Source organism: Artemia franciscana, chromosome 13 (genome assembly GCF_032884065.1).
Source record: "Artemia franciscana chromosome 13, ASM3288406v1, whole genome shotgun sequence".
In the NCBI taxonomy this organism is placed as follows: Eukaryota; Metazoa; Arthropoda; class Branchiopoda; order Anostraca; family Artemiidae; genus Artemia; species Artemia franciscana.
The window spans coordinates 1,158,205-1,172,689 of NC_088875.1; the positions used below are offsets into that span (position 1 = coordinate 1,158,205).

The following is a 14,485-nucleotide window of genomic DNA, read 5'->3' on the forward strand; positions in this document are numbered from 1 at the left end:
ATCGACTCGAATAAGTGAGACTAGTGGAAAATTCTCGATATTATTTTGGATGTCTGTTTTGATCAATTTCAGGAGATTAAACAAACGCTCAGCTGGTACATTGCTGAAAGGTAAAGAGAAGATCAGGGACATGCACTTCCGCAATTCCGGGTACTTGATTTACCACTGCGAGTCTTCAGACTATATATCTTCATCAAGTACTGTTAAACTGACAGGCCTTGAACTTGGGCAGCTACCAAATCAAGCTCAGTGACATCAGTCATTGCCCGTGACCACCGTTCTACGTCCGTTTTCTAGTGGCAACACTTTGCTATTAGAACAGGAAATCTTGCAAATAGTAGCCTTAGAGATTTTGGCTTCACAACCAAAGCCAAAATTTCATAAATCTCGTCTTTGAGCTTGAAACGACCATGGAATTGCTTGATTAGGACTAAATAGTATTTTCGACAAGACTGGTAGAAGAGATCAATATTATCACTTGGTTCTTGAGCATCTACGAGTTCTCGCATTGAATCGGTTGCAGCGATTCCCACATATGTTTGGTCTAAAGGCAGGTATTCACTTGGAAGGTAAAGATCCATTTCAGTAAACAAATCGACACTGCGAATACAGTCCAGTTTCATGAAGTTAGACGCAATATCATTCACAAGTTTGCTGACACTTGTCTTTAAGGAGGGAAGAAGTGGAAGCTCAGACTGAAAAACTGTTGGTTAAAATAACCTACTAAAATAATTAAAATAATTAAAACCTAACTAAAATAACCTGATTAAAATAAACATTGTGCCCACATCGCTCTTTACTTAGGCACTGCTATATTGCACTACGTATAATAAAAAAAGTTCTTCATTTTACCAAACTTTTATTCCTTTTCATTATTAAAACATAAATTAGTACTTCCCAGAAAAAAAACAACACTGGAGTTTTTATGTACACTTGAAGCGTACTTACTTGCGTACTTACGTCGCCATGAGAAACTCCTCTATATATGCTTACAGTTACAACCAAAATTTCGTTGATTTTGTGGGTAACCATCAGTCGTCAGGCTTATTTCTCTGGAACCTTGGTTTATCATCCAAAGTAAAGACGATGTGAAAAAACAAAACAACAACAAAAACAGCAAACTTTTCTATATAGCTTATGGTTATATCTGTCCTATAAGGAAGGGGTAGTGGGATGTAATATAATAACAGTGATCATTATATACTTGGAATAAAACCTGAATGGGTAATCAAATGATATACTTTGTTCCATCTGATTTCTGTCCTATACCATAGATTAGCCAAGTCTAGGTTATACCCTCTTCTGAACTAAACACTTCAACAAAATATTTTTCTACTTCAGTACATTCAGACAATTCACAGAACATGTATGTTTTTCAAATCCTCTTTCAAAATGTCGAGCACTCGTAAGAAGCTACATACCTGCAAGCATACATATTCATACATAATTACTGCTAGCATACCTACGTCAGTATAAGAAAAACGCCATACCTTTAGGTCCATAGAGTTTATGGCCACTTATAGATAGCAGATCTATATTCATTTTGTTAACGTCTACTGGAATTTTGCCAACTGCCTGCGCTGCATCTGTATGAAAGAATACCTTTTTCTCACGACACAAGGCTCCTAAAAATGAAAACCGATTTTTTACTACGGATCATTACTACGATTTTAAATAATTTTATTACGAACTACAACTCTAATTTAGATAATTATCTACGATAGAGGAAAGGAGTGAGAATTTATGAGGTTTAATTTAAAAAAAAAGAAAGAGAAAAGAACTACACATTCTTGGGCAAAGCCGTTCTGCTTAACACGAGGTTTTCCCAAGGTCAATTCGGACGCCTTTTAAGTTGTTTCCTAAAGATTAATTTTTTCCCCTGTTTTGACATAAATGGGATAAGTGACACTAAAACTAAAGGAATTGAAATTACCGAAACATGAGACCATTCCGTCTTTACTAAAAGAAACTAAGTTGTGCTTATGAACTATGTAAATTTCAAAACATCTACTTTTTTTATCGTAGTATATCAAGAATGGTGGGCTAAGTTTAAAATTTAACAAATTTAAACTGCTCAATTTTCATCAAAAATACTATCAGAAAAAGCTACGCTCCCCCTACATCTTCATGAATTGGCGCCCTTGCCATGAGCTTTTTGATGACAAAAATAATTTCTTTTTTTATGTTTTGTATTCTGGATGAATAACATGGTTAAGTCATTTCGGCCAACCATTGTGTAAACTTTAAATGTAAGTAATCTTATTTCAATTTAGAATACAAATGAAACTCAAAATTAAATAAATAAAGCTAAACTTAAAATTGAAATATAAAAATAAACTAACTATTATTATATTTTTTTTTGTTGAGAACAGGAGAAGTGATACAATTATACATTTCTTTTTTAAGAACTGGAAAAACTTTAAGTTTTTTCATACCTTAAATTTTCAAATTTTTTAAATAATTAAAATAAAAAACTAAACTTAAGTTACTATATAAAAATAATAAGGAACTAGAAAAAGTGTATAAGGGAATTACCAAACCTAAATTATCACATCGAATCTCCTGCATTGCACAAACGTGAGAAAGTAATGCCTTTATAATTTTTTATTTTCAGTGCACTTGAAAAATTACAAACGTTTTCTATAATTCTTGTTTTGAAATTTTTAAAAAGGTAAAGTTAAAATTGCATTTTTTCAATTGCAAAAACGGGAGGAAGTACAGTGATTATTATTTTTGTTTCTTTTTAAGTACTGGAAAAACTATTCAAGTTTAATACAATTTTTGTTACAAATTTTTCAAGAAGTAGATTTTGTCGGCATTTTTCTCCTTTTTTAGAAATATTAGGTGGTAATTAGAACCACAAAGAAGAAGTCTCCTTGCTAAGGAAAGACACCTAAGAATAATTGAGTCATTTTTTTTTCTTCTATGTATTGTAGTAAGAAAGAACAGTTTGGATTATTTCACTTTGACCAAACGTCGGATGCAACCAACGTTTTAAATGACGTAACAATAAACGACAAAACCAAACTATAAATAAAAAATGTTAGATATAGTCAACGCTATAAAAGACGTGACTGTAAACGACAAACTCAAAATACAAATGAAAAACCAACGTTTTAAATGACATGATTATTAACTATAAAGTAAAAATATAGATAAAACAAGAATCGCAGTGGGGTGGAGGGGACATAAAAAAAGAAACACAGCTTTTTTTCGCGTAATGAGCTTCTACATGATCATACTTAGAACTTTATTTTTTCTTTTAACAGAAGGTAAACGATCGCTTTCCAGACACAACTTTCTTTATAGAGAAACAAAGATAATGAAAATGGTGAACAGCCTCACGTTATCTATGGCAATTCAGATTTTAAGATGTGAATTTCAAGGAATGATTTCGTCTGGATGATACGCAATCCTCAGGCTTGGATTTTTTTTTTCAAATTTGACTATTTTTTCAAGTTGGCCTTCAAACACCAGGTGAACCAATCAGATGCAATTTATCTTTTTGTTCTTTTTACGGGATTGAAGTTCACACAGGAACGACAGGAACGAAATTTTGAAAAAGCAATTTTTTCGGCTTCTCTTTCTGGTACACTCTTAAGGAATAATATAGTTGGCTTAAGAAAGCTCATATATTATAGCATACTTTTCACCACAGAAATATAGAAGTGTAATCTGTTTTTTCTTCTTAACTTTCTATAATATTTTAGACTAAAACTATCGAGGTAGGTCAACGAAACTTTCAGAGATTTGCAGGATTTGATATTCATTAAGCTTTCATGAGAGCTATTTAAATTGTTCATTTATATGCTGTGGTGAATCATGGAGCATTAATTACATATAAAAATTTACATATTGGTTTGGGATTTTTCTTATTGTTTTTTAATTTTATATTTATTTTTTTAGATTTGTTTTGCTTTATAGATTTATTTTAAATTTTGTCTTTTCTCTGTTAATTGTTTATGTCTTAGGTTATTTCTATATTTAGCGCTGAAGACGCCTAGTTTCATATAGGCGAAATATCTGTCACTTTGTCGTCTCTTTTCCTTCTACTGGCCGTCGACTCGTTGTTTTGTATTCTTTTTTTAGATTTTTCTCGTTTTGTCTTGTCATTGTTGGCTAGTTGGGCTTTAGATCGTTTAAACGTCAAAATTTAAAAGAAAGTTAATCCAGAAAGCGACTGTCTGGACACCCCTCCTCACCAATATCCTTGACAGGTTGTATAACACCAATTTCGTTATTAACAGTCATGATAGAGACAAGCGATGTATCCGGGCGAATAGCTGCAGCAAGCTCTTCCATATCAACAAGGCCAGAGGTCTGAACGGGCAAGTACGTTACATCGAAGCCTTCTGCTTCCAGGGCTCGGCAAGAATCCAGAACACATTTATGCTCCTGAAACAAAGTATTTAGCAATGATTAGATATTAACGGTATTAACGATAACGAACTCGTCCGTTAAGGCAAGTACGTTACGTCGAAGCCTTCTGCTTCCAGGGCTCGGCAAGAATCCAGAACACATTTATGTTCCTGAAATAAAGTATTTAACAACGATTACATCATTCTAAAAATCCACCTTATGACAAATGACTTATGATTCCCCCCCCCCTCAAAAAGATCTGGTCAAATACAACACCTTTATCCTCTAAACTGATTAATAGGCACTTAAGCAGGTGGCGAACGGAGTATCTGAACACAATCCCTTCCAAAAATATAAAGAATTTAGTGATTTTCCAATAGCTCCCTATGTTATTCGTTTAATTCGTTTTCTTACGCTTTTCAAATTTTTATAAAGGCCGTACAGAAAGGTTGCCAGGTCAGGCCTCTCTCTTCAGAAGATTGAAAAAAAAAAACGAACAACAGAGATCTTTTCCAAGAAAGAAGGGACATGATACAAACTAGCCAACTTTGAAAAACAAAAATCAAGAAAGTTAATCTAGAGCTAGCCAGGAAAGCCGGCTTAGCTATCTATCTGACATTCGCGACTAGAAGAACGCTAAAAGTTACCGCATCAACATTCGCAAGAAGTTACTTACGAGTATTCATGGCAATTGGTTTAAGCGTCAAACTATTGTTCCCATTGCTTTAAAAAAAAAAACAAAAAAAAAACATAAATTTCACGTTTTTTTTTAATTTGTAAATAAACAGCTTCATAAAAGGAACAGTAAATTTGAAAACCTTGCAAAATCATAACTGATATCCAATTACTAAAGCTAGTTTATTTGGATAAGTTGATTAAGACAATTTAAGCATGGTCAGTTTTCAAATAACTTGCCTTTCACTAAAAATTTTCGAGTATTTTCAGAAGTCGGTTTTACAAGCCAACTATGCTTGAAGCATCTTTAATCTTACATGGCAAAATCAAGGTTTTACCTAGGGGACAAAAAGACATATAACTTTTCCTATGGGAAATGAAGATATAGAAAAACTTAGTTTATAACCTATTACAAAGATATCTTTCATTTTTGCACATGCTTCAATTGATTTTTCTTTTAACTTAAATGCCGACGGCCATTCTCCGGAGAAACTAGACGAGACCTGAACATATGAAAGCTTAACTTTTTTCTAATCATTAGCGATTTTTTTTAAATAGAAAATCCTGTTAAGATTTATATTTATAAATGGAAACTGATAAAAATCGAAATAACCGAAAATCAGGAAAGGGAGAAACCTTGCAGAAAAAAAATGGCTTCCTCAAATGCAACTTTCTCTAATTGGGAATAAGAACAGGTGGAATATGTAGTAAAACAGGTATAACACTTATCTAGTACCTTCCTCTGAAAAATTTTAGCGGGATTAGAAAACTTTTCAGAAAACAGTTTAGCCGAATTGAGAAAGCTTAGGCCATCATTTACTGAAAATGACTCCAAGGATACCAGTTTCAGTTTGAAAAAAATTTTAGCATAAAACTATTCCTAAGTTCATATACACTGATAAAACTCTCTCTCATCCGCTGACAAAGAAAAAATATAGTACGAATTTAATGATGGGATATTTGAAATCAGAATAGGATGTACCATAGAAACACTTGCATTTGACACTGTAGAATTAGCTCTAGCATCCTTGGATGGTTTAAACCATCCCTTAACATGTTATTTCCTACACGCGTGACGTAAATACTGACGAAGACCACACTGCCTTTCCATAATACAAATACAGAAGAGAGAATAATGAGGACTTTTTTCCCAAGACAGAGAACCAATAAACCTATTTGAATATTTGAGTCAATTTGAGTCTTGGCTGAACTTTTCGTTAAGAAGTAATGATGCCAAGGCTATTTAAAAAAAATAATCGATTTTTAACCGAGAACTTTTATTGTAAGTGTGTTATTGTTTATTATTTTCTTTGATGAAGACGGCCCTTAGATATAGGGCCAAAATATTCAAATAGGTTTTGTTGGTTCACACAGTCTTGGGAAAAAAAGTCCTCATTATTCTCTCTTCTGTATTTGTATTATTTCCTATTCCTTAATAGATCGGTACAAGAAACTCTTAACAATCTAACTATTAGATAATATACGCTCTACAAGCACGCCGCAATTCCGCTGACCAATATTTTACCAATGTTCTACCTACCATTACCATTTACCATTATGGCCGCACTTCCGAACAACATCTATTACAAGAAAAGTCCTTATTGTCTTAGGTTACAACACTAAGCTTTATTTTAATGTTGCCAATGAATGGATCAGATCAATTATAAATTAGTTTGTCGCAGTTTTCGACAGGGATATATCCGAGTAATTTTTCGGTAAAAGTGTTTGGAACATTGGTGACCTCGATTTGGGGAAACTAATTATAAGCACATAATCAATTATAATTTCAGCATAACTATGTTTTAGCACATAATTATAAGCACATAATTAATGTGCTTATAACTTTCATTAAAACTCAAAATCATGTTTTTACCTCGCAATATCTGATATTTTTAGTCGTTCTTAAAAAAAAAATATTATTTATGCACCAGGATTATCTTTTGCCAAATTTTCTTTTGACAAGCTAAAGTGATGGCAAATTAGATATATAACATTTATATCTACAGCGCCAAATTTGAATCACCAATTCTCCCTTAATGAGAATTGAACCAACAGTCTCCTTATTACTAGCCTTGTGCCCATCCGCTATGCTATTGTCAAGGATAACCAGAGGAGGGAGTGAGAAGGTAACAAAGAGTCGTAATTTAGGGATATTTTATTCATTACTGCTCTGGAAGGACATACAGAGTTAACGTAATCAAATTTAATTTATTAATAGATCGAAAAATATTAGATTTCAGCTATGACGGGGCAGCATAATGTCAAAACTCTGACATATGGACTTGATCCTCTTGAGTACTGAGCCCAAATGCCCCCCCCCAACATAAGCACACATACATGTTCTCCTGCTTTTGAAAATAAATGATGCTACGGTATCCTTTTGTCAAAACTTGACTCCGCTTAACACCAAAACCTCATAATAATGCCCCTTTCCAAAAAGTAGTCTTGGATCTTAGCCTTGCATCATCTTGTACTAATGCCCCCCTCGAAATAAAACAAAGCTATTGCATAATTCTGTTAAGGCATGACTTGCTATATATTAAATAATCTTAATACGTCATAATAGTGCTCTTTCCAAAAAAAGTAGTAATACAATTAGCAACTGGATCTTAGCCTTGTATCATTTTTACTAATCCCCCCTCGAAACAAAATAAAGCTACTGTATAATTCTGTTAAGACATGACTTGTTACATATTCAACAATCTTCGATACTGAGCCCTTTAAATATCCTGCCCCTTCCTCCCCAAAAATGGTATTTATAGAGACATGAAATTAGATTATGACTTTGGCACCATTAAAAAAAAACTCTTTGAAAAAAAAAGTTAAAGCATAATCTATCAAGCTTATGTTAAAAAAAAACTTCCAAACTCACCGTTTGCGTGGTTATGACGTGGTTTTTCTTGGATTTGTAGAACTTAGCAACACCCTTAACCGCAATGTTGTTCGACTCAGTTGCACCAGATGTAAAAATTATTTCTTTCGGATCTGCACCTATCAATGAAGCCACTTGCTAAAATGAAGCAGTATGTATTTATATAATCTGTCTGTAGAATGTAGGTATATTCGTAGTCTTTAGTACGAGTACTATGAAGGTGAATATCTGTACACAGATGACACTAAGATATTTGTATTCACTATATCAAACCCATCCTGGGTTTTGAGAAGTAAGGGGAGGGGTGGGGGCTGAATTTTTTTCTCAAAACAATTCGAGAGGTAGGATTTTAATGCCTTTTTTCGCATAAATGCAGAAGCGGCCCAACATTAAATTGCATCCAAGCAAAGGGGGGTGGAACCTAAAATAAAAAATCGTTTCTGATTTCCTTTTTTTAACTTCTTTTATATCGCAAAAAGATGAATGTTGTTCAACACTTTGAAAAATTATCCCAAAAGCAAATGATTTTCCACCTACAAGGGTACATGTAATAAAGTATGAAAGAAAACGCCAACCCTACATAGCATTTGACAATTATGTACCCTTTTTTAGCCTATCCTAAATTGTTGTATACTTGTTTTTTCAAGTCCTTCAAAAGGTAGGGGAAAACAAAGAAAACAGAATTTTGTCACCAGTAGATCTACCAGCTTTAAATCGATTGTCACAAAACCTGCAAAGATTTTTCCCTCGCTATCCCATGCCTACTTCATACAGACTATATTTTGCTTGAAATTGTCCTATTTCTTGAAAAAACAAAATTATGGTTATCACTTAGAGAGAAATTTCACCTTGAATCCTACAAAACTGTAGATTAATTATGCCTATGATGCTTTTTTTATTTTCTATTTTTTAATGAAGTCGCTAGATGCTACACTTTCAGTGGCACTAGAAGTTTGCTGAATTTCAACATTTATAAAATTAAATCGTCAAAGATTCAACATTTTTGAGGTTTCCAAACTTCTTTGGCATTGTTAACTGACATTAGACTCAGACTGTGGACATGTCTTAGTTGAGTCCGAAATGCCAGAATTTCTGAACTTGGATCAATTAAATTTAAGTTGCCAAACAATAGAATTCCAAATTCGCAGAATTTAAGGCTTCCAAGACTGAGACTAGCCTCTGAATACCACACAGAATACCACACAAAGCCACTGAATACCACACAAAGAGTGTCAAACAATATTGTTTGTCACTGCTTGTTCCAGGTCTTATATGTATTACCTGTTCAGGTAAAATGTTCACGGCAGTAACATAGCGATATTACATTAACAAAATGACATATTTCATGTTTCAAGTGCGGAATATGATGTCATATATCATAAATCGCTCAATACCTCGCTCTTCACGCTATATTGTTCAGTATTTCAAAAAAGTTTCTTCTCTTGCTGCTTCTTTGAGGTATGATGTCATATATCAGATTATAAAATTGAATATTACCTGGGTCTTCAAACCCCTTTAGTAATCACTTGTGTTGATTTTAAAGCGAAGAACCAAAGCTTTTCGTTTTTACAGCTACAAAATTATGTCCAGCCTGCCACAATACACAAGGAGGTTGTATACTTAATCTTAATAGTATAAAAAAGCATCAAACCGAGATTGTTCATGTTTTTTCTAACAACATTTTCAAATAAGTAGTCAGAATGTAATACACAGGTAGCAAGTTACTTATTCAACTCTCCCCAGAGATTTTTTGTGCCCCTCTCCCGAAGCCTCAAGAGCCATGGGTCATATCTGATAATTCCTTATATTTTGTATAATTTGCCTGAAGGTCAGCTTAGATAACACACAAAAAGCTATTTAAAACATCATCATAAGCAAAACACGAGCTAAGAGCTCATATGGCACTTGTGACGAGGTCGGAAGAGCCAAGAGCCAAGAACTCATATGGTATGAGCTCTAGCAAAATTCTAAGAATCAATAGATTGCTTTAAAAGGAAAATCAGAGGCTTAATGCCGGTCGGGATTTAAAATAAGAGCTCTGAGTCACGATGTCCTTCTAAATATCAAAATTCATTAAGATCCGATCACCCATTCGTAAGATACCTCGATTTTCACGTTTTCCAAGAATTCCGATTTTCCTTTCCAACTCCCATCAATTTGTCACCGGATCTGGTCAGGATTTAAAATGAGAGTTCTAAAGCACAAGATCCTTTTAGATATCAAATTTCATTAAGATCTGATCCCCCGTTCCTAAGTTACAAATACCTCATTTTTTCTAATTTTTCCAAAATACCCCCCTCCCCCAACTCCAACAAAGAGAGCGGAGCCGGTCCGGTTATGTCAGTCATATATCTTGGAATTGTTCTTATTTTTTCTACCAAGTTTCATCCCGATCCCTCCACTCTAAGCGTTTTCCAAGATTTTAGGTTCCGCCCCCCCAAACTTCCCCTTCACCGGATCCGGTCGGGATTTAAAACAAGAGCTCTGAGACACGATATCCTTCCGAACATCAAATTTCATTAAGATCAGATTACTCCTTCGTAAGTTAAAAAACCTAATTTTTCGAATTTTTCGGAATTAACCCCCCCCCCAAATCCCCAAAGAGAGCAGATCCGTTCCAGTTATGTCAATCACGTATCTAGGACTTATAATTTTTTTCCCATCAAGTTTCATTCCGATCCATCCACTCTAAGCGTTTTCCAAGATTATAGGTCCCCCTCCCAACTCCCCCCAATGTTACCAGATCCCGTCGGGATTTAAAATAAAAACTCCAAGACACGATTTCCTCCCAAGCATCAAATTTCATTAAGATCCCTATCACTCTTTCGTAAGCTAAAAATACCTAATTTTTTAATTTTTTCAGAATTAACCCTACTCCCCCGAAGAGAGCGGATCCGTTCCGGTTATGTCAATCACGTATCTAGGACTCAAGATTATTTTTACCACCGATTTTCATCCTGATCCCTCCACTCTAAGCGTTTTCCAAGATTTTAGGTTCCCCCCACCAACTCCCTCCAATGTCACCGGATCCGATCGGGATTTAAAATAAGAGCTCTAAGACACGATATCCTTCTAAATATAAAATTTCATTAAGATCCGATCACTCCTTCGTAAGTTAAAAATACCTCATTTTTTCTAATTTTTCAGAATTAACCTCCCCCCCCCAACTCCACCAAAGAGAGCGGATCCGTTCCGGTTATGTCAATAACATATCTAGGACTTGTGCTTATTTTCCCCATCAAGTTTCATCCCGATCCCTCCACTCTAAGCGTTTTCCAAGATTTTAGGTTCCCCCCTCCAACTCCCCCTAATGTCACCGGATCAAGTCGGGATTCAAAATAAGAGCTCTGAGACACAATATCCTTCAAAACATCAAATTTCATTAAGATCTGATCACCCGTTCGTAAGTTAAAAATACTTCATTTTTTCTATTTGTTTCGATTAATCGGCCCCCCACTCCCCCCCAGATGGTCAAATCGGGAAAACGACTATTTCTAATTTAATCTGGTCCGGTTCCTGATATGCCTGCCAAATTTTATCGTCCTAGCTTACCTGGAAGTGCCTAAAGTAGCAAAACCGGGACAGACAGACCGACAGACAGACTGACAGAATTTGCGATCGCTATATGTCACTTGGTTAATACCAAGTGCCATAAAAATGCCAAAATTCTGTGTATTTGTCGTAAAAACAGGTATTCTACAGAGATTATATACCATAGACAGATTATTTTATAACACGATTAATAGCATCTTAATTAATTAATAAATCAGTTTATAACCTATAATATATTACGTGTGTTTTAGCAAATCCTTTGCGCTTTTACTTCCGTACCACCAGTAAAAGTTTCTTAAGGTGTTTAAAGCTGCCAAAACTGATGATGAACTGATGATTAGATCTGCTAATCTAAATTCATTGTTAATTACAGTCGATGCCGCTACTCTTGTTAGATAAGTGGAAGATGAAAAATACTATTCACTATTTTCAGTAATTTACCAGTAATTCAGTAGTTTTCGCAACCACCATATTTCAAAACTCATTTATCATGCTATCATTACTTAATGCTTTTAGTATCTTTTATAATCTTTTAATAATGTTTCTAGCCTCTCCTAGCAATACAAATCTTCCTTCACTGCCAAATTGCCAAAACCCTGATTAAGAGCTTTGTATAGACTAAAAAAATTAGAAGTCCCTGATATACACAGGTGGGGATCCACCGCCATTCTTCAAGCCATAACAATTTCAATGATCTAACTAGTATGAAAATTGCAACATGGAACTTTTGGACTCGTCATAACGTTCAATGTTACAACGTCGCGACTTTGACAGCATCTTTTTCAACCAATCCATATTAAGCGACTAAGTCAACTGAATTTATTAAATAACGTGCTTCTACAAAAGATGTTTAAACTTAAACAAGCAGAAAATTACTTATGGAAGAAAGCGACCTAAAAACTAAAATAAATATCAGTTTAAAATTTGGTTTTAAATATATACTTATAGTTATATACTAGCTGTTGGAGTGGCGCTTCGCGCCACCCCAACACGTAGTTGGTGGGGGCGCTTCGCCCCCCCCTAAGCCCCCCCGCGCGCGTAAGTCGTTACGCGCCATAATAGTTACGCGCCATTGTAATTGTGTCCCTGTGTCCCACCTGTGAATATAGATAGATATATATATTTTTAACTACGTAAAACTTGCGAATATACAACATTCTTGGCTGTCCCATTGTCTGTGCATATAAATAGATTGTCAGGTTTACCGACTCTTGAACATGCAAAATATAATTGTCCATGGGAAAAACAATCTGTATTCCGATCTATACCTCATTATTCTAATGATTGCCCTTGAGCTTTGTTGATGGTGATTGCTAATCGAACATTCCCTGTGTCCCCGTCGTCATTTATATATCCCCCTATGCCCCCCAGCGTCCCCGTTGTTGTTGTTTCCCTGTGTCCCGGTCGTCATTTGTGTCCCGGTGTCCCAGTCTATAATTTCTTTTTGAGTGTCGCAGTCGTCATTTATATTCCCTGTGTCCCGGTCGTCATTTTTGTCCCGGTCGTCATTTGTGTTCCGGTGTCCCGGTCTGTGATTTCTCTTTGAGTGTCCTGGTCGTCATTTATATTCCCTGTGTCCCGGTCGTCATTTGTGTCCCGGTGCTTTGTTGATGGTGATTGCTAATCGAACATTCCTTGTGTCCCGGTCGCCTTCTCTTTGAGTGTCCCGGTCGTCATTTATATTCCCTATGTCCCGGTGTCCCGGTCGTCATTTGTGTCCCGATGTCCCGGTCTGTAATTTCGTCAGTCGACAAACATGACGTCAGTCGACACACAAACATGACGTCACTCGACACACAGACAACTTATTTATATATATATAGATATATATACATGTCAGTGGCACACAGGGGGATCAAGGAAACCTCGGTAGACATGTTGCATGGTTGCTGTGGCTAGGATTTCCTCGCATTGTGGTTGTAGTGACAAATGCGCACGTTGGAGATCACGGTCGTATGTGCACCTGAGCTTATTTCTCAGTCTCCCTCTCCGTTGACGCCCAGGTGGCTACCATCGCTGCAATTGGTTTGGGATTCTTGATTCCTCCATCTAGAAGACTTGTCCAAACAAAAATCATCTTCTCTTCTTCACCACTTCAAGAATAAGCGATTGGGAAGTTTTCTGGCGGATCTCAGTGTTACTGACTTATATATACTTACATTATCACTACGACTGACTGACATATATATATATATATATATATATATATATATATATATATATATATATATATATATATATATATATATATACACTATATATTTGAAAAGAAATTTTGGTTATTCCTATTTCTAGTTCTTCATTATCCTTTTTTATACATATAGATATAAAAATCACTTTATTCAACATTATCTTTTCATTTTTCAATTTTTTTTTTAAATTAGGGTTGATTTAGTAAGTTACATTTAATTGTTGGGAAACCTTTGTTGATCCTCAATAAATTGTTTTTAGTATATATATATATATATATATATATATATATATATATATATATATATATATATATATATATACTAGCTGTTGGGGTGGTGCTTCGCACCACCCCAACACCTAGTTTTCAATTTATTTTTTTTTAAATTAGGGTTGATTTAGTAAGTTACATTTAATTGTTGGGAAACCTTTGTTGATCCTCAATAAATTGTTTTTAGTATATATATATATATATATATATATATCTATATATATAAAAATAAGTTGTCTGTGGATGGATGGATGGATGGATGTGTGGATGGATGTGTCAGGTGACGTCACCTGAAAAAACTGGATCAGGTGACGTCAAAACTGAAAAAACTAAAAAAGGCAAAAACTACAAAAAAAACTAAAAACTAATAAAAAAAATAAAAAAGCTAAAAAACTAAAAAAACTATAAAGGTAAAAACCAATAAAAAACTAAAAAAAAACTGAAAAAACTAAAAAAAGGCAAAAACTACAAAAAAAAACTAAAAACTAATAAAAAAAGTAAAAAAGCTAAAAAACTAAAAAAACTAAAAAAACTAAAAAAAGGTAAAAAACTAAAAAAAATAAAAA

At 34.5% G+C, this 14,485-nt stretch overlaps 1 protein-coding gene across 1 annotated transcript in view; it reads right to left on the minus strand.

The window, feature by feature from the left end:
- Positions 1 to 14,485, minus strand: part of LOC136034365 (cysteine desulfurase-like) — a 58,926-nt gene that overhangs the window by 19,562 nt on the left and 24,879 nt on the right. The window contains exons 4-6 of the mRNA XM_065715509.1: positions 7,907 to 8,044; positions 4,203 to 4,395; positions 1,491 to 1,625 (exon numbers count right to left, since the gene is read on the minus strand). Of these exons, the coding sequence (XP_065571581.1) occupies positions 1,491 to 1,625; positions 4,203 to 4,395; positions 7,907 to 8,044 (466 nt within the window). The remainder of the gene's footprint in view (positions 1 to 1,490; positions 1,626 to 4,202; positions 4,396 to 7,906; positions 8,045 to 14,485) is intronic.